General features: G+C 36.8%; 3 protein-coding genes across 7 annotated transcripts; 2 read left to right on the forward strand and 1 right to left on the reverse strand.

Annotated features, from left to right (window-relative positions):
• The first annotated feature begins 9,437 nt into the window (after positions 1 to 9,437).
• On the forward strand, positions 9,438 to 9,920 carry LOC113726058 (SART-1 family protein DOT2). The gene has a single exon (XM_072076750.1). It carries the CDS (start codon positions 9,438 to 9,440, stop codon positions 9,918 to 9,920), a length of 483 nt encoding a protein of 160 aa, XP_071932851.1.
• A 660-nt stretch (positions 9,921 to 10,580) lies between these two features.
• Positions 10,581 to 16,208, reverse strand: LOC113726056 (protein DEHYDRATION-INDUCED 19). 5 transcript variants are annotated; one of them, XR_011839002.1, is made up of 6 exons: positions 15,638 to 16,208; positions 15,389 to 15,528; positions 13,654 to 13,731; positions 13,230 to 13,513; positions 11,131 to 11,253; positions 10,581 to 10,710 (listed from the first exon to the last, which is right to left on the reverse strand). XR_011839002.1 is itself a non-coding variant. In XM_072074400.1 (5 exons), the coding sequence occupies exons 1-5, from the start codon at positions 15,744 to 15,746 to the stop codon at positions 11,199 to 11,201; spliced, it is 666 nt and encodes a 221-aa protein (XP_071930501.1). In that variant the 5' UTR covers positions 15,747 to 16,208; the 3' UTR covers positions 10,939 to 11,198. The 5 variants fall into 5 exon arrangements, 3 of the variants coding, with proteins under 3 accessions (XP_071930501.1, XP_071930502.1, XP_071930499.1); XR_011839003.1 differs by having other exon boundaries at positions 11,131 to 11,242; positions 15,638 to 16,206; XM_072074400.1 differs by lacking the exon at positions 10,581 to 10,710 and having other exon boundaries at positions 10,939 to 11,253.
• A 2,010-nt stretch (positions 16,209 to 18,218) lies between these two features.
• LOC113726059 (uncharacterized protein At4g28440-like) lies at positions 18,219 to 20,242 on the forward strand. The gene is made up of 2 exons (XM_072074402.1): positions 18,219 to 18,682; positions 19,798 to 20,242. The coding sequence occupies exons 1-2, from the start codon at positions 18,364 to 18,366 to the stop codon at positions 19,989 to 19,991; spliced, it is 513 nt and encodes a 170-aa protein (XP_071930503.1). The 5' UTR covers positions 18,219 to 18,363; the 3' UTR covers positions 19,992 to 20,242.
• The last annotated feature ends 420 nt before the right edge of the window (positions 20,243 to 20,662 follow it).

Genomic DNA, 20,662 nt, shown 5'->3' on the forward strand with positions numbered 1-20,662 from the left:
ATAGGGAATGATTATTGGCATTTTCATGTGAATTGGTCCGGTTATTAACTTTAGTTCTCCATGTTTGAAAATGAGACTAGCTGATGCAAGTTTTCTTTTGGTTCTTGTGTTATATTGAGTTTTTGTGATTTTTAGCTATGAATAAACTTGACTGTACTCCGCTAGTATTTACTACCGAGTAACCGGGGATTTTCACCAAAAGTGTCGATTCTCGCGTCAAAAAGTAGTAATTGCTATGAGTACGTGGTCACGTGGCGATAGAAGCTGAGTAACCGGGCTCCTTCATCCGGCCAATGTTGAAGTTCGCGTCAAAAGGCTCAAATGGCTAGCGACTAAGTCTTTTGTTACTATTGAAAAAAAAAGAGAAAAAAAAAAGAGAAAAAAAAAAGAGAGAAAAGTAGGGAAAAAAAATATGAAAAAAAAAGTGAAGGTTGTGTTAGTGTGTAATAAAAGTCAGCTTGCCGAATTATGGATTTAATGTTGAGATTTTGGTTAATAGTTGGACCATTTGCTGATAAATGTTATGCATCATTCCTTTTTCTTAGATTAGTTAACTTAAAATTAGAGGAGTTTGTGGTTTAGAAGCTAACCGGAATGATGTTTCTTGGACTTGACCATTGATGCTTGATTCTTATTTTTCTTGGTACCTTGGCAATTTGTTGGATAGAGCAATGACCATTATCACATTTTGGTATCTGTTTACTATTCTCATGCTTGAGGACAAGCATGGTTTAGGTGTGGGGGAAATTGATAGGTTGCGATTTTATCATTTATTTTATTATTAATTTCTCCTATTACCTGACCCAATTTGGAATAATTGTTAGTTTCTACTCATTTTTAGTATTTTACATATATTTCAGGGAGTAGAACGAAAATACCATAATAAGTGCCGATTTGACAGTTATCAGGAAAGAGTTCAAGTAGCAGGCATCCAGGGCATTTTTGGAACAAGGAGATACAAGTCCTTTTTGGTAATTCGCAGAGCGCAGCATTAAAAGGAGGAACGAAGGGCTGAAGTGGGGGTCTTCTTCTTCCTCTCCGGAAGGGGAGCCGCCGCACATTGGAGAGCTTTTCGTCTTGTAGCTTAGCCGTAGTTGTTGACTTTTCTTCTTAGTTTTTGTTAGCTAGTTTCTTTCTTACGTATGAAGATTGCTGAGAAGCTTAGCTTTTGTTTTTGATTCTGCCTATTCAATTTCTCTTCTCCGAATGTCGGACAAAAGCAAACACACTCAGTGGACTCTCGTAGCTTCCTTTCTTTATTGAATGCCCAGCTTCCCAATTGATGGCCGCAGCCTTTGCTTCAATTTCTTGTGGGTTTAGTTCATTAATTATGAACTAATTCTACAATTCTAGTCAAGGGACAACTGACGATTTGGTTCGACAACTACTGTGAGATCGAATCTGTTTTAATTATTTTCTTCATTTATTGGTATTTATATGTTCCTTGATTTTAATTGCTATGGCCTTGTGTATGATTGATTAGTGCGCAATAATTAATTATTCATATAGGCTATTTTTGCTAAATAGGGGTAATTGAATCCGTAATTGTTCGTTATCTCTACCTCAGTAGCAACTGGCGTAATTGGGTTTATGTCAGGGGAGCATATGATCTAATTTAAACAAACCCTCGTAGCGTGTTTGTTGGTTAGGATTGGGCCTTTCTAATTATTAATGCAATCTAGAAATTAAATCCTACGGTCGTACTTAGGGTTGTTTTTGGGTTAGAGAAATAGCTAACGGTCGTACCTTAGCTATCGATAAATTAAGGAAGGGTTGGTTGTTTATCGCGTGCATGACAACTATAACCAATCTATTAATAAATGTTGGGATTATTTTTGCATCAATGATCAGTGCATGAACCATTTCTGAAGTATACCCTTGGCTAGAGTTTCTCTTAGTTATTTCTTTTAATTAATTATTTTCTGCAGTTAATTTATTTAGTTAGCATTTATTCCAAAACCCCCCATACTTTGGACTCTAAAAGAAACAATTACTCCCAGTCCCTGTGGATTCGACCCTGCTCACCGCTATCTACAGAATTAACTTTAGTTTGAGCAGGTTTTATTATTGTACAGGCTTCAACAACCTGTCAATTTCTGGCGCCGTTGCCGGGGACTGGTGTCAGATTAATTTGTTTCTTTTTGAGTTCACATTGTTTTCATTTTTAATTTATTTTTCTCTTATTTTTTTTTTATATAGTTTATGGCTGCTAACATTCCATATTTTGATGATAGACTGGACTTTGTTCCTGAATGGGGTTATGAGACTCATGTTTTTCCTAATGATCAATGGGCTGTTGCAAATTGTGGAGCTTATTTTGACTCAGGTTATTCAACTGACACATGCCCCGCATTTCAAGACAATCTAAGTGCTCCAATTGATACTTTTGGAGATTTTTCACCCCAATATCAAATGCAGTATGACCCTTATTCAAACGGGTATGATCAAGGATGGTGGGATAATTCCAGTTTTGATTATGCGACTGGGCCAATGGATTTTCAACAGCAAGAGTCTCAACAACCATCGTCCCTGTCAGGGTACCAGCAGCAATACCAACCCCGACCACCTCCGCCCCCAAGCTCTGGTCCATCTTTGGAGGAGATGATAAAACAAGTGATGACAAACATGGCGCAAAATCAGCAAAGGACGGAGGCAATTCTTATGCAAAATCAACAAAGGACGGACTCCGAAATGCAGGATATAAGGAATCAGATAAGTCAAATGGCTACAACAATCAATCGTTTGGATTCCCAGAACCAAGGTGAATTGCCATCTCAACCTGAGTTGAACCCGAAGAATGTCAGCGCCATGACCTTGAGGAGTGGCAAAGAGGTTCAAGGGCCTGAGCCTGTGATCCCTAAGGACAAGGATGAGGAGATGCAAGAATGTCAAAATGAGAAATCTACAGATGCAGTTGAAAAAGAAGCCGAAAATGAAGAAATGGAACCCCAACCGCAACCCATTGAAGTGAAAGAATCCAGTGAAGAATCATCAAATGTGGTGACACCACCTCCATTCCCTAACCCGCATTTTCTTAACTTTTATTCCATGATTTCTGTTAATGAGATTGATTTTGTTATACCGGAAGTTTTTGAGTCTCATGGCAGAAATAAGTTAAGAGTAGCTATGGTCAAATATCTTGAACCGTTGAGTGCTCTTGATGGAGGGGTGGAGGAAAAATTGAGATCACTGCTTGATTATTTGGCACCATCAACTAATCCATGGAAGACTGTAGCTCGTGTGCTCAAAGATTACTCCATCTATGAGGGTTACCAGGATCATATAGAGGATGAAGCATTAAGACGAGTTACACGATTTTATCCTCCATGAACAAAACATGATAATGTCTAGTCAAAAACATTAAAGAAAGGCGCTCATTGGGAGGCAACCCAATTGTTTCTTTAAATTGATTGTTTTGATTTCGTGTGATAGTTTAAATATGTTTTCCTTGAATTTGACTGATTTTGGGTGTTAATTTTCGTTTTTGCTGATTTGTAGGTGACCTCCAGGCATGACGCGCCCACGTGATGACGAGCAGGAAGCTCACGATCAGAAACTTCAAACTTCTGGGAGCTCTCTTACCCTCATGACGCGCCCGCGTGATGACATGCAGGAAGCTTACGATCAGCAACTTCTGGGAGCTCTCTTGCTCTCTTGACGTGCCCGCGTCACGTTCGCGGGAAAGGTAAGGATTCAAAAAAAAAAAAAAAATTCTTTTAACCGTAGCTACCTCTTTTCTTTTTTGTTACAAAAAGAAGAAAAAATAAAAAAAAACAAAATAAAAAAAATAAAAATAAAAAAAATTTTGAAAGAATAAAAAAAGAAAAAAGAAAAAAGAAAAAAAGAGGAAGTAATACGGAATCAAAAGGAAAAAATTTTTCTCTCTCCTTAACCGTAGCTAGTTCTTGACTTGTCAACGTAAAAAAAAAAAAAAAAAATCCTTTCTTTTTCTTTCTTCTTTCTTTCTTTCTTTTTCTTTCTTTTTTTTTCCTTCTTTTTTTTCTTCTACTCTGTTCTCCTGCTGGTCCGTCGCTCCTGCTACACGCGCACCTCCAGCTCAGTGCCGCCCTCAGCCCTCTCTCCACCACCAAATTTGCCCCTACCGCTCGTCACTGCCGACGCGAGAGTGACGCGGCCGCACGCTGCCGGCTCCAACTGCACGGCTCTCCTCCATCTCCCTCCAGCTCCTCTGAGCTCTGTTGCTCACCCGGCGTCGACCACCACCACAAGCCATCCCTCGCAGCAACTTCCTCTTTCTGTCCGCTGCTTCTTCCTCTCGCTCGATTGGACCCATCGAGCGCCGCCGCTGCTGAAGCTTGCCAGCCGCCCCCTTCGCTGTCCGCGCGCCAAGTTCCGCCACGCGACGCAGGCCACGGACAGGGCCCGCACGCCACTTCGCGAAGGCCCAGCTCATCTGAGTTCCGCCGCCCGCAGCTCCACCTCCGACCGCTGCTGTTCACGACACCAAACGCTGCACCTCCTCTCTCTTCGCCGCACGCCACCCGCTGCTGTCCCCTTTCATTTGGTTGTCATCCAAGGTGGAGGTAATTGGAACTTGTCCCCCATTCTCTTAATAACTAATTGGTGCTGCCTGGGTTGCTCAATAGTTAATGTTGTTGACGATTGAAGTTTATTTTCTCAATTGGTGAATTCCACCAGTGGTACTGGTCGGACTATTTTCGCTTGGAATTGCTATTTCTTTTGGGTTGGGTGAAATTGTGCAATTAATTGGCCAACTGGAGCCATTTGTTGGGACTTTGGGTGAGCTGAAATATTGCACTTGTTTGTTAAATTGGGAGGCCTCTATACCATTTACATTGCTTATTCCAGTTCAGTGCATCTAGTTGAAATGCTGGGGTTCATTATTAGATTTGACTGAGAATCCTGTGGATACATTGTTTGTTGTGTGAATTGAGCTACATTATTTGGGGGATCTCACTAGTGTGGGTTAGTAGCCGTTGAACTTGTTTCATCCATTGTTTGGGTATTTTGGCTTCGCTGGGTCACTTCTACTCTTTTGGCTGACTGTTGGAGGCTGGGCACTTGGAGTTACTCTGCTACTGTCGAATTTATGAGTTATTATTGATTGCATTGTTATTTCTTGGGGCTGTTGCTACAATTTCAGTTGATTGAGTTGTGCATTCCATTTTCCGCCAGTGGTACTAGTTGGAGTGTTTTCCCCCGAATGTGTTTACTCTAGCTGGTTAGATATTCGATCAAACTGCCAGGATCTTGTGGCTATGTTGCTCTTGATAAACTTTAGGGTTGCTATTGCTAGATTTAGCATATTATTGGGGTATTCGTTAAAATTTTAGAGTGCATTTGTTGAGATTAGGAATGGCCAAGTTTGCTTGTTGACTGACTGAATTAGGTAGTCCCTGTGCTTATTGACGTGACTTTGCTAGTTCCCAGTTATTGATAATAGTTTCTGGTTGTTGATTTTGGAGTGCAACTGTTGCTTTATTGACCATATTTGGGCTTGAGTGGCCCGTGTTTGCTTTTGCATTTGACTATTGAGTTGGGGAACACCAGTGACTATGGATTTGCATTTGTTGGTTGCTATCTTTGTTGGATATTCTGTCTTTTGTTATTTGGGGTGATAATTGGCGTCAATGGTGAGTGGCGCCACTTACAAGTACAGGTTCACAACGGAGATGAGCGAATGACGAATATCACCCGCCAAGTGGCAAGGATGTCTCAGAACTCGGCTTCCCTCCACTGTTCCCTCCTATCCCTTAGCTGTTCAACAGGGAAGTTTCATTGTTCTCTTCGTTTTCATTACTTTATTACCTCCATTGAGGACAATGTAGGATTTAGGTGTGGGGGGAGCAGTTATGGTGCTAGTGTCTTTCATTCATTTTTTTTTTCTTTTTAGTGATTGGCTTGTAAGTGCATGCCAAGGTTTGATGTTGGATTATTACCTCTATTTCTACTATTGCCAATTTTAATAATAAAAGGGTATCAAGTTAATGTGGTTGAATCCAAAAACATCTCTTTGGTGAATATCGATGATTGTTTTACTCTTATAATTTTTGGTTAACTTTCCTAGGCATAGGGAATGATTATTGGCATTTTCATGTGAATTGGTCCGGTTATTAACTTTAGTTCTCCATGTTTGAAAATGAGGCTAGCTGATGCAAGTTTTCTTTTGGTTCTTGTGTTATATTGAGTTTTTGTGATTTTTAGCTATGAATAAACTTGACTGTACTCCGCTAGTATTTACTACCGAGTAACCGGGGATTTTCACCAAAAGTGTCGATTCTCGCGTCAAAAAGTAGTAATTGCTATGAGTACGTGGTCACGTGGCGATAGAAGCTGAGTAACCGGGCTCCTTCATCCGGCCAATGTTGAAGTTCGCGTCAAAAGGCTCAAATGGCTAGCGACTAAGTCTTTTGTTACTATTGAAAAAAAAAGAGAAAAAAAAAAGAGAAAAAAAAAAGAGAGAAAAGTAGGGAAAAAAAATATGAAAAAAAAAGTGAAGGTTGTGTTAGTGTGTAATAAAAGTCAGCTTGCCGAATTATGGATTTAATGTTGAGATTTTGGTTAATAGTTGGACCATTTGCTGATAAATGTTATGCATCATTCCTTTTTCTTAGATTAGTTAACTTAAAATTAGAGGAGTTTGTGGTTTAGAAGCTAACCGGAATGATGTTTCTTGGACTTGACCATTGATGCTTGATTCTTATTTTTCTTGGTACCTTGGCAATTTGTTGGATAGAGCAATGACCATTATCACATTTTGGTATCTGTTTACTATTCTCATGCTTGAGGACAAGCATGGTTTAGGTGTGGGGGAAATTGATAGGTTGCGATTTTATCATTTATTTTATTATTAATTTCTCCTATTACCTGACCCAATTTGGATTAATTGTTAGTTTCTACTCACTTTTAGTATTTTACATATATTTCAGGGAGTAGAACGAAAATACCATAATAAGTGCCGATTTGACAGTTATCAGGAAAGAGTTCAAGTAGCAGGCATCCAGGGCATTTTTGGAACAAGGAGATACAAGTCCTTTTTGGTAATTCGCAGAGCGCAGCATTAAAAGGAGGAACGAAGGGCTGAAGTGGGGGTCTTCTTCTTCCTCTCCGGAAGGGGAGCCGCCGCACATTGGAGAGCTTTTCGTCTTGTAGCTTAGCCGTAGTTGTTGACTTTTCTTCTTAGTTTTTGTTAGCTAGTTTCTTTCTTACGTATGAAGATTGCTGAGAAGCTTAGCTTTTGTTTTTGATTCTGCCTATTCAATTTCTCTTCTCCGAATGTCGGACAAAAGCAAACACACTCAGTGGACTCTCGTAGCTTCCTTTCTTTATTGAATGCCCAGCTTCCCAATTGATGGCCGCAGCCTTTGCTTCAATTTCTTGTGGGTTTAGTTCATTAATTATGAACTAATTCTACAATTCTAGTCAAGGGACAACTGACGATTTGGTTCGACAACTACTGTGAGATCGAATCTGTTTTAATTATTTTCTTCATTTATTGGTATTTATATGTTCCTTGATTTTAATTGCTATGGCCTTGTGTATGATTGATTAGTGCGCAATAATTAATTATTCATATAGGCTATTTTTGCTAAATAGGGGTAATTGAATCCGTAATTGTTCGTTATCTCTACCTCAGTAGCAACTGGCGTAATTGGGTTTATGTCAGGGGAGCATATGATCTAATTTAAACAAACCCTCGTAGCGTGTTTGTTGGTTAGGATTGGGCCTTTCTAATTATTAATGCAATCTAGAAATTAAATCCTACGGTCGTACTTAGGGTTGTTTTTGGGTTAGAGAAATAGCTAACGGTCGTACCTTAGCTATCGATAAATTAAGGAAGGGTTGGTTGTTTATCGCGTGCATAACAACTATAACCAATCTATTAATAAATGTTGGGATTATTTTTGCATCAATGATCAGTGCATGAACCATTTCTGAAGTATACCCTTGGCTAGAGTTTCTCTTAGTTATTTCTTTTAATTAATTATTTTCTGCAGTTAATTTATTTAGTTAGCATTTATTCCAAAACCCCCCATACTTTGGACTCTAAAAGAAACAATTACTCCCAATCCCTGTGGATTCGACCCTGCTCACCGCTATCTACAGAATTAACTTTAGTTTGAGCAGGTTTTATTATTGTACAGGCTTCAACAACCTGTCATCTATTTGTTTGTTTAGTGCTCTAATTGTTTTCTGTTCTTTAAGTTGAACGAGATAATTAATTACAAGTAAGCTTGTTCGCGTTAATACGAGAAGAATGAAGAGAAAAGATTATAAGAAGATACCAGTCAACTCTTTCTTGGTCGAAATAAAGTGGTGCAATTCTACCAGGCTTAAATACGAGAATTGCATTAAAGTTGTGTACCCTAAAGGAAAAAAAAAAAAAGTTCAAAATAGCAAGTCAGTAAATTTTGGTCTCAATCCAAGTTTCCGACTACTTTTTACCTCGAATCCATTACGTGATTCATGCATAGTCATTTTTTTAGGGATAAAAAAGTTATATTCCATTTGTAGTTAAATAAATGATTCGATTCATATTTATTTTTACCCCTAAAAAAGTAGAATATGTTCCAAACCATATTCATTTTTTCTAAAAGAGTGGGATAGGACCTAATACATATTCATTTTTTCACTACAAAAATGGAATATGACCCTTTTGCACGTAAAAAATTGTCTACATGTGAGTCAAATGGTGATTTTAAGCTAAAAAGTTATCAAAAAATTAAGCTGGAACTAAATTTTGCTGACTTAAATTTATAAAAGATGTGAATTTAACATTTTAGAAAATGAAGGATGAAAAAGTTCATTTGATGATCTGTAAGGGAAGTTTTGAACAATTTTTTTTTTTAAAAAAAATCTTAATAGTCTCGTAACGAAGCAATAAAATAATTGTTAAACCATATAATTTGTCATTTTTTTTTCAGCTATTAATCTTTCCCTGTTTCCCATGCTGTAGATTAAAGTCCGATGACACTGGATACTTGGAGCCCACGTACCCAAGTAATTTCCTAAAAACTAAAAACTGACAAATTCCTCGCACTGCCTTATTGCTGATTACCGTTTTAGAAACTTGGAGCCCACGTCCCTAAGTTATTTCCTAAAAAGTAAAAACTAACAAATTCCTCAAGCTGCCTTGTTGCTGATTCGTCTCAGAGAATCTCTTCTTTCCTATTACTAGAAGTATTTGTCTTGGATTTCTCGAAATCCTAGGGCTAGGAAAAGTTTGTCGAGTCTATAAAACAAGAAAATCGATATCCCTAACCAAACATCTTAGCAGATTTTAAGCGTCTCCAAAGAGATTCTCAATTAAAGGTTCGTTTTCATAGCATCGATTGTTTTCCGTTCTTTGTTCTAATTTTAGTGCAGGTTCTCCCCGAAACTTAATTATCAAACAAATCATCATGCAGACCTTAGAGTACGTGGAAAAACCAAAATCACAAAATTCTTGTGTTTTCATGCAGGACAAAGAGAGCAAGAATGAAGAAAATCCCCACAAAAAGGGAGAGGAGGCAATCCCTGATGGAATAATGCGTGAAGTTTCTGTTGGGAAGGGATTATCTGGAGCCCTGAAGCTGTTGTTAGATCAAGGATGTCTCAAGGAAACTAAAGAATTGAGTAATCCGAAAACGGGCTCGAAAACAAGCAAGCTTGGCGGGATTTATGATGATCGGGGACAAAGGGAGATAATCATTGAGAGAAGAGATGAGCTTGGAAATGTCATGAATGAAAAAGAAGCTTTTCGCCAACTTTGTTATAAGTTTCAAGGGAAGAGGCCTGGTAAAACTAAACAAGACAAGCGTATGCGGAGGATCGAGAGGGAGAAGAATGTGAAGCTATCGTCCCAGAATTCTGAAGAAAGTATGGTGCTAATGGATAATGCTTTGAAGAAGCTTCAAAAACCTTATCTTGTTATCGAAGGGAAAAAAAGGGCTACATGATGAACAGTGCCCACCTGTTGGCTCGCATGAAGGTCAATGGCCTGAGCATCAAGATGCAGCTCCTCGCAAGAGCACTAAAACTAGTAAGTTCCGTGAAGATCTGCAATGCAATACCCTGAACTTTAGGAATATTCTACTTTCACGGTGCACTTTATCCACTATTGGTAATTTTTCTCTATTGCTTTTACCATTTTTTTCTTCTTGTTCAGTTCTGTGCCAACTTTTTCTTGTTTGGGAATGTTTACTAAAAATTTTTTCCTTATTAAATTGGTGATACAAGAAGCGTAAAAATTGTGGCTCCTTTCTGGTAATGCACAATTTCTGTTGCAAGGGAACATTTAGTGTCTTACTAAGCATGCTACATTGCAAAATACAAAGAGTGATACCTGACGTTTTATAGGCTCAGGATAGGCAAAATTCTGTCTTTTAATAGTTAGCACAGTAAGCCATGAAGTCAAGCACATCCCATATCGGTGGGGAAGCACATTTTTGCTGCTATTTTTACCGGTAACTGATAACGTTCAGTACAACAGCAAAGTAGGGTGGAAACAGAATCATAAGTTGGATATGAATTTATTTGTCACAAAAATTTGTTACTTGCATTTTTTCGAACTTTTTTTTTTATATTCTTAACCATATTTTTATTTAACATACGTCACATCACAAAAAGTACTATAGTATTATTTCAAATAATATTTTCAAATGATCTCCAATCCAAACACACTCATTCTCAATGAAGCAAAGTTTAATGCCTGGTTTCGTTTGCAGGTCGAATCAGCTGGCAAAAATCCTGTAATGCGATCCAATATAATTAACAACTCAGGTCCTCAAATCCAGTCCGTTATCGGTCTACCAGTAATTGCCTAATTGACGAGGAAATATGAAGCAAATTTAAATGGAAACAGAGTGATGATCAAAGGCACACCCTTCTATTTTTAACACCTAAAACATGTAGACACAAGACACCACAATTTTGGCCCAGAGAGAGAGAGAGGAATGGATGTAGAACAAGGCAAACTGATAAGGAAACCATTCTTTGGTAGCATAAGCTTTAACTTCTCTTTGTTTCTACCTTGTATATTTGTTTCCGCTTTGTCCAGAAACAAATGGAGCAGTAGTAGAAGACAGAGAACCGGACAAGAGAATTTCTACAATAAGTACAACACAGGTAACATGATCTTTCTTGGAAACTACATAATAGCATTTATACCTTGTAAGTTTGCAAGAGTACACATTTAAGGTAATGCATCCACCCGAGTCCTGTTGCTTTCGTCCTTTTTATGTCTTGAGTGTAACTGAATCCTCATGCCTCCACCCATACTCTAAATGCATACTTTAAACAGAGAAGTGAGAAGCAAATTTAACAGTCTAATGAAAAAGAAGATAAAAACCAGAATGGGTACTCATGAGATAATCTTTGCATCTCAATATAACAGGTGCTCCTGCAAAGAGAAGCTTAAAAGAAGACATTCATACTTCACCAGATAAGGGAAAGATTCAAATGAGAACATGGATTGGGTGGTTAAGAATTAGGAATCATTAGGTCCAGACCCAATTATCCTTGTAAAATTCAGCTTAATTTCAACATTATTTTGCAAATTACAGAGACAGACTGCTTCAGTTACTCGGCTAACAGGGTACAGGCAAGCAGATCTTGAACGAAAACAGCTCGCCCAGTAGCTTGTCTCATTCTTTTTTCTCGCTCTTCGTGACTTAAGGATGACTCGAAACTGCAAAGATGGTTACATAGGTGATAAAGAAAAGTGGTGGATAGACATGTAGAAAGATTGTATGACAAGAGACAACAGTTGCAGGAATACAAAAAAGCAACTCACGGTAAGGCATTATAGACAAATAAAGAAAGTTCCTCAGTTCACATTATCTATTACGTTTTACTACGGCTGCAAATCAAGCTTTATCTGGGATAATTCTTTCATTAATCCACGTCTTCATCAAGTCAAAATGAAACCCAAAAGTGAGCATTATAAACAGCCTTTGTTATTATGTAATAAAACAAGACCAAGATCTTATCCAGCCCTCTTCTGCTTTTACTAAATGAGTCTTGGAATTGAAATGATAGAACTCATGTTGCTCTGTTCCTTGTATACCACAAAACATCTCAGAGCTGTTTAATTTTCTTCCCAAAGATTAAACTCAGGAAAATAATGAGGACTTTCTTAAAGGTTTAAGCATTTTCGCTTCCTTACAAAATTAATCATGAAAAACAGCCGTCTGCAGTTACAGATACAGGAACTCAAAGATCATTTCCTGAGGCGGTGAACAACATAAAGACTCCTCGAAGATTGAATACTGAAGCTTAACAATACTATCTTGTCTTATTTTTTACCATAGTAGAAAATGTCATGCAGTTGTAAGGGTTTGAAGCCCCTAACCTCCTGCAGTTTTGACTCTTCAAACAAAAATTGCACTAAGTAATGGGTGGTCCTAGATTGAAGCTGTGTATGCATGACACCATCCATACAGGATTCATTCATTCATGCTAACAGATCGACCAGACAAAGCATGCTCCAAATGAATGGCAAGTTAGCTTTGGGTGCCTAGTGCTCTTACAGTTCATTGACCTGTCAGCGAATAGAAAATGGCATCTCAAACGCTCAGTAGTCCTCCTATAAATCTGGAAGTAAACAAAAGTTGTGGAGGACCATTGGCCAAAGTCAAGCAAAATATGTCTAGAATATCAAGTCAACTGAATTAAAAAGCGGTTCTTTGGTAACTCTCTTAAGCTATAAACCATCACCAAGCCAAGTTAATGGGTGCAACTAAAATATTTGTTCCATTTCCATTCCTCATGATGAATCATTGTGGCAAGGGGCGCCAGTTCTACAGCACATGAAGACTTATCAATCATAACAAGTAGAATTACAGCTATAATATTTAAGTTACATCAACGTACTCTTATAGATTTTGGATTTATTTACTCCTTTCTGCAGTTAGAGATATACTGCCTTAAAAATTGCAAGCTATTAATGCAGGAACTACAAAATCAACAAACAACCTAGATAATTAATCTTCATCCAAGCTCTATCCAGCCCATCATTGGCCAATTTCAACAAGAAAATAGAGCAACTACTAAAGGTAAGGAATTAAGCTTTGTGTTCTTCTCATAGCATCTCATTTCCTATAAATGGAATACCATTATGCTTATGCTCCTAGCTGGTTCTTCCATTCACTTCTAAAACATACTGTGGCATGCATGTATTCTAGTCGTGGAAACTATGTGACTTACAGTAATCTCCAAATTAGTGTATAATATAGACATAAACTACTTGAACATACTGATTAAGCTACCTCGATTTCCATGTATGCTGTAATGGCATGGACTTCGTTGATGTGTCCTCAATACTGGACACCAAAGTTTTTGAAATTTCATCCGCTTCAGATGCAGGAAAATTCAGAACAAGAGAAGAAAGTAGTGGATCAGCCATTGCACCAGATGAGGTTGCATTGTTCGATCGGTACCCACTGCCACCTAAAAGAACCTGTAAATGGGCCTCCCTAAGATCCCTCCCCAGCAGAGAGAGTGCCTGACTACTGGGAACTGCAACTCTACGTAGTCTACGACGTCGCTGCAAGTAATCTTAAGTTAAAGAAATAATGAAATGATCGAAGGACGAGCAAATTGTTCATTATAATGCAGCTTTAACTATGTAATGTGAAGGTTTACTATGAAGCCAATAGAATATGAATATAAAAGTTCCACTTTAAAGGATATCTTGAATAAATGTCCATGTTGCAACGTGATATGACTCAGCATGTTTCTTGCAACTTTAATAGAGCAAACTGGACAAACCTGCAAGAAAAATGTGAATTCATTATGACAGTCTTCATTTTAAAGTTAATACTAAATAAAAAATAGTAAGTGATACAAAAAGCATCCAACAGAAGAATACATGCATGGAAGACGGAAACTCTCTTGCTGTCTCTCACACTGGCAACCACCCTCTTTTACTAACAAACAGACTAATGGCAGAGTTCAATAAATTGTATCCCGGAAGTGCTTTTTTTACCAACCTAATTGTGATAACCCAAGCGCTTAGACCACAATTGAAGTATAAATCCCTGGAAACCATTAACATTTCAGTAAAGCACAAGGGGAAATAGGAAATTTACTCAACACTACCATGCATTCAGGTGAGTCATTAAACATAAAAGCACTCCTACAATGAATTATGTCTTTCCAATTAGTGAAGGATTTAGCAAACTACATACTTTATCTAGCATTTGAAAAACCGTGACCCAGACCAGTGACAACAGCTGTTGAAGCTGTTTTAACTTGCAACAGGCATATATATGACCCTATAGAACACCTCTAGTTTTGGATTTTTTTCAACACCCCTATAACTGATTAGTGGCAAGCTCATTGCAACTATAATAGCCAACTGCAAGAAAGAAAAGAGTTGACAACAAAATTAAAATATTTCCAAAAGAAAGGGTTAACATGCATACCATTTACCAGATATTGCGTCCATCTAGCAAAGTTATCATAATGATATGGAAAACAACCAATAGTCATAACCACAGTTAGCTTCTTACTGACCAGGAAAACTAAGGAAAATTCTGCCCTAGACTATCTCCAAAATTCTAGCCTAGGAGAGTCAAATGTTCCCCCCACCCCCAAGAAAAAGTTTTGAGAATCCTTCCCAGCCTTAGGTTTCCACTGTGCTGGTGATTTAACTCTTCTCCTTCCCTTCGCATTTAAACCAGGTTATACTGTAGATATAGCCTGAATAGAATTACCCAAAACTCATGCCTCTCATGCACAACAATGAAATATACAAATTTGAGGAAACAAGAATAAGAGAAATGCCCAAAAGGTTTGGTGCAATTGGTCAGGACTCAGGAAGTCAGAGGAGGTTCAGATTCAGTCTTCAAACCCACAGAAAGGTGGTTTCATTAATTCACACAAAATTAATTTATACTCCCTTCAATGCCTCAATCTCTTGCACCCTAACCCCCGCCAAACCAATGCTTTCGACCCTCATCCGAACCCCAAAGCAAAAAGCAGCACACCCAAGAAAGGGGGAAAAAGGGTCAAAACATATCCTTTGGCAATAAATCTGAACCTAACTCTGCTTCCTTATATAATGTGCAGACAAAAGTATTAGAGCCTATACAAACCAAATAAATACCCAAGATGGTGACGTCCCAACCTACTAAATAGAGTCAAGATTTACTTTTTCACCCATTTAGCCAACATTTCCTTCACTAAAATGGCAAAAAAGACAGAAATTAGCAGAATATAACTCTAAGCTCAAATTTGCATGCACCAATCCCTTTTCAAATCCTAAAATCACTTTTTTTTTCATTTACAGCGCCAAGATTACCAAATTTGAACAAAAGTACAACAAAGATCAGAATTTGACAACACAAAAGAGAGTGATCAGCACATTTCCCAGAAACAAAAGGTAGCAAATATTAAAAAAGAAAAAAAAAAAAAGAAAACTCACGGAAACTTTGGACTCGCAAGAATGCTCATCTTCAAGATGTGAGCAAAGGGATGCAATATCAAAGTCTTCGTAACAATACGGGCATGGAAAATCGGGTCGAATCTCCTCTTCCACCTCGAAATCATCAATATTTAACCGATCTGAAAAATTCAACGCGGCCATCCCCACAAAATAAAGCCAAAACATGTTTCAGATCACTCAAAGAAAACACAACAAATATTTATTCAGAAATGAAATATAAATACCAACCCAATTGAGAGCTCTGATGTTGGCTGCTATGGCTGTGATGATGGTGATGCTGCAAGTTGAATTGGCGCTTAGCAGCCGCGAGGCGAGAGGTCCAGAAATCAGAGTCCATGAAGAGCAAAGGAATAAAAATGAAGAAAGAAGAAAAGGGTCCAGCTAAAATATGACTAATATTTAAGCAAGGTACTATTCTTTAAAAAAAAAAAAAAGTCTTCTACCAAATAATTTCCAACTTTTCCATTCTTCTCTGTCTGTATGTATTAAGGTGACAATGATCTTGTTTATTATTCGTTTTCTTTTTTTTAGTTTGTTTCAATAGGCTGAGCTTAAAAACCAATCTGGGGTGGGATTGTAGTGTTTTATTTTTGTTTTCCCAGGCTTGAACCTTGAGGTAGTCTTGGTGGCGCACATTCATCTCATCTCTGAGCGGTATTTGTTATAAAAGGCAAAGTGTAAGGAGTGGGTGGAGATGACAGCAAAGTGACTAAATCAGAAATTGTCGGAATTTTGGATTAGATTTTTTTTGTGGATAATTATTAGTGGTTTGAGATTTTTTTTGTTTTACTTATTAGCTTGCATACTAAAATACAAACCCCCTAAAGCGTTGGATGTACTATAAGATTTGTTTGTGGACCAGAAATAATCAATATATGTTTGGTGTGTCAATACTTTATTTTTTTATTTTATCCTTTTTAGCAGGGAAGGAGTAGAATATTAAAAAAAAAAAGGGATCTCGAACCTCTAATTTTTGAAATTTCAATTGCAATCACTAAACTAAAGATTTCTCGACTTTGTGTGTGAATACTTGTTTATAACGCGTTATAGTAATTTCTTTCCATTGTTCCTTTCATTTATTTATATATAAAATTTTATAGTAACTCTATAAAGTTATCTGACTTTGTCATTATTTTTCTTTTAATATCTAGATTAACATATTAAAAATTAACATTCTTTTGAGAATACTTTAACTTTCAATTTACACAAAGTATTTAAATGGTGAAAAAAGAGTCAAAATTGTAACAAAATTTATAATGATTAATCAAAGAGTAAAACTGAGTCAATTTTGTACAAAATTTATGTATAGTTAGTAAAAGTGATGAAAAAAAATATTATGAATTATGTTGATTTTCAAAAATAAATTTTATTATGATATAATGGAGAGAAATTTTCTCGAATGCAATGGAGAGAAGTCTAATCCGTTCATAATATGTCATATATGTTCTTAATTATGTCATAGATGAAGTTTATGAAATTTTAAATCTTTTGCTATGTTTCAAAAGAAACGTAATAAAAGTAAGATTCTTTTTAGATGTTCTTTAATTATAATTTTGTCTCATATATAATATTTTAAATAAGCTGTTTTAGTAACAATTTTTTAAAATTCTCCAAGATGCATTCTTTAAAATACGTAAGACATATATTTTTATTGTGTTTAACTACTATATTAAATAGACATGATTTTGAACTCTTTTTTCTAATAGAATATGCTTTTAATCAAATTTACACTATGATTTTACATAAATTTACAATCGAAATATTTTAAAGTCTCTTGGAGAATTTTTTACTCTAGTACTGAGACTTTTATAATAACAAATTGCTATTAGAGACTTTAAAATAACACATTGCAACAAATGTTCAACATATTTTAGTTTGTCATAGTAATCAAATAATCTCAGTCAAGTGAAATTACATGTTACGTTAAAATCATTATTGAATTGATACTACAAAACTAAAAGATATTTTTTGACTCGCAAAACTAAAAGATATAAAACATAATTTACTTTTGTCTTGGGTAGTTGACTCATCAAACAAAGGACCTTATTTGGCTTTTATAAACACTTAAAATATCATGTTAATAGAGATAAATCATCTTTGAGATGGAATAAGTGCAATAATTGATCCAAGACAACATAGGGATTTGCTTGGCAAAGAAAAAAGTTGGTTTAATAAGATAGGGAGGTCATGGTAAAAAGAGTAGAGTATATGTTAACTACCACAAAAAAATGAAAAATAGTTTTTGCCCTCTTAAAAGATACACTAAGGAAATTTTAATCATATCTCAGAAGTAACAATGACATTTGGATGGTAAGTTTTTGCAAAAAAATTTGTTACACATATTTTTTTAATTATCTTTTTATCTTAAATATATTATATTATGAGTAAATCTTATGTACACTAATGATATATATATTATTACAGTTGGATACATAATACATATATTATATGTCATATATCTAATGATAAGAGTGTATACACTGTCAGTATATAGAAGATTAATCTTTATATTATTACACGTATATTTGTCTACAAAAACTCAAAAAACTTTTTATATTCAAATGGGTTCGCCAATTCTCGTCCAAGCGATTGGTCCTTGAAACCCAGTGAAAAGATGCGGGAGGTCCAAGAGTTGGGGCCCAACCCAACAAAAAGGGCAAAAAATAAAAAACTGATAAATTTCAAGAACTCAAAAATTACGCAATGTCATAAGCAGGAAGAGTAACTAGGAACTAGAAGTGACTTTTACGACGTCGTACAATTTTATTTCAGTTTCCGTTTTGCTTTTAACCGTCGCTTGATCGCCCAAATTGGGAGTCAAATCCTCTATCCCTTCAATTGCCTCAAAATTAGGGTTAGGGCTTTTTCCTCCTCGTTCTAACAGAAGCGCCTACGCCAAAACCCCCTTTCTATATATATCTATCTTTCGACAACCAACATCTCATCTCAAGTCAATGGCAAGCAGAGGCCCAGCAACCTATCAACATTCCAGGCGGGGCGGCGGCGGCGGCGGAGCAGGAGGAGCTAATGCTGTTGCGAAGCCGGGATTAAGAAAACCAGTGTTTGTAAAGGTGGATCATTTGAAACCTGGGACAGCTGGGCACACTTTAACTGTTAAGGTCTTGGAATCCAACACTGTTCTGAATAAAAAGCCCCGAAACCCATCGTCGTTTCGTGGTCCATCGTTCCAACAACAGCAGCCCAGTCGCATCGCTGAGTGTCTTGTTGGTGATGAAACGGGAACTATTCTCTTCACTGCCCGTAACGAGCAAGGTCCAATCTAAAATTTTTTTAAAAGGTTTTAGATGATTTATCTATTTATTTATTCTTTTGCTTTTTCCCCGGTCTCTCTCTCTCTCTTTTTTTTGGGGGGGGGGGTGGTGAGGTGCTTGGTTAGTTCTTGGGTTTGGTGAATTACTTGCCGGTCTGAATTTAAGGTGGATTAGTTATTGTTGTACGGTATGGAGTCAAGGAAATAATTAGTACTCGGCGGAAAGGAGACCGAATAGGTGTGCACCTTGGTTCACTCGGTGTAAATTTAGTAATATTTGATGATATATTCATTCAAAATTTTTACTTTGTGCGTAGACAATGTTTCAAATGTGGGAAATTACAATATGAGCTGTGTATGTTGTGCAAGATATCTGAATGTTTAAACACTGTTTTCTGATGATTTTTTCACGCTGAAATGTCTTTTCGTTTAATGAGAAGATATGCATCCTTTGATTTTCAGACCTAAAAAGAAATAATAATAATGTCACCAAAAACTCAAACTTAGATGAGAAGGGCTGAATTTCTCTTGAATTTATTTTGACTTGTCGAGTTGTTATTTGTTTGTCATTTTAAGCTCCTGCTTGAAGGGTTAGGTGCGCTAGCTGTAGAACTTCTGATGGTGCAATACAGCTGATAGTCTTTAACCTTATGTTCCTCCCTGGTTGTCAGCGTTTTTTAGGCCAATTTGGTGAGGTTATGTTAGGGGGCTATTTGTGACTGAACTAGATGTCTTTCACATTATACTTGACTAAATGGACCGAAAAATTTATGATTTTCACTTTGTTGTCATCTTACGTCCCCAGCATAATGGCTGCAGTGTTTGTGGAAATGGTATTAATTTGTAATGCTTCTTGCATTTGTGTTTTCAATTTGAAGTGCTTGATTTCTAGAATTTCATCCCCTTGTTTATTCTAGTGGGGTTATTTACTTTCATTGCCATTTAGGGGACTACATACTTGCAGCGGCTAAGTGAACATGTTGCTTTGTCAGCTTATTAGAATATATGACTTACTTTGAAGGTTGTGTTCTTGTGCTAAAAGAGTTCAGGCATTTTATAAATTGTTAACTTCTAGCTAGAAGAAGAGTGAGCTTCCTGACTGTTTTATTCATTGCAGTTGAATTGATGAAGCCAGGCAATACTGTCATCCTTCGCAATGCAAAAATTGACATGTTCAAGGGTTCGATGAGGCTAGCTGTTGATAAATGGGGCCGCATTGAGGTGACAGAACCTGCAAAATTTGCAGTTAAAGAAGACAACAATTTGTCCTTGGTAGAGTATGAGTTGGTGAATGTAGCCGAAGAATCTTGAATTTGTTTCATGATTTTCTGTCACCAAGTCTATTTTGGGTAATGATTTGTTTGTCTATGGGTATATTGGTATACAAGCTCACTCAATCAGTAGAGTATTTTCTTATTATTAACATGTGATAGGACTAATCTAATATTATATGTTGTAGTTTGTATGTTAAAAAGAATATTAACTGACTCTGCCTGGCAAGAATGTGGACTGCAGAGAGTTTGCCAAGTTGTGTTTAATTCAGTTTTTGTACTTCTCTCCAAGTTGTGCTGTTTCAAATTTTTAGTTATCCTTTTTCTTTTACTGTTTTGGTGGAGTGAAATTTGCTATTTTTGTTTTTCATTTGCTTTTGTGTTTGTATCATGTTAGCTTATTTCGGCGCTAGATTCTAACACCTCATCTGAAGGAAGGGTTTCTGCACCAATAGATAAGTTGCTTTTAGTTTTTTCTTTGCATCCATCGACTTACCTCAGACTTTGGAGTTACTGATGCTCATTTGAGTCTTGGCGGCCTCCTTGGAGTCTTGTTTGTATGCTCATTCGAGACTTTTGGAGTTACTGATGCTCATTCGAGCATTGGATCTGAAACATGTTGACTTTTAAGAGTTTTATAGTGGGCATTTCAGTGTATCATGACCTTTGCATCACCGCAGAATGGCCAAAATAGTCATTAAATTAGTCAAA

The sequence above is a fragment of the Coffea arabica genome, chromosome 2c, assembly GCF_036785885.1.
Source record: "Coffea arabica cultivar ET-39 chromosome 2c, Coffea Arabica ET-39 HiFi, whole genome shotgun sequence".
NCBI classification, from domain to species: domain Eukaryota; kingdom Viridiplantae; phylum Streptophyta; class Magnoliopsida; order Gentianales; family Rubiaceae; genus Coffea; species Coffea arabica.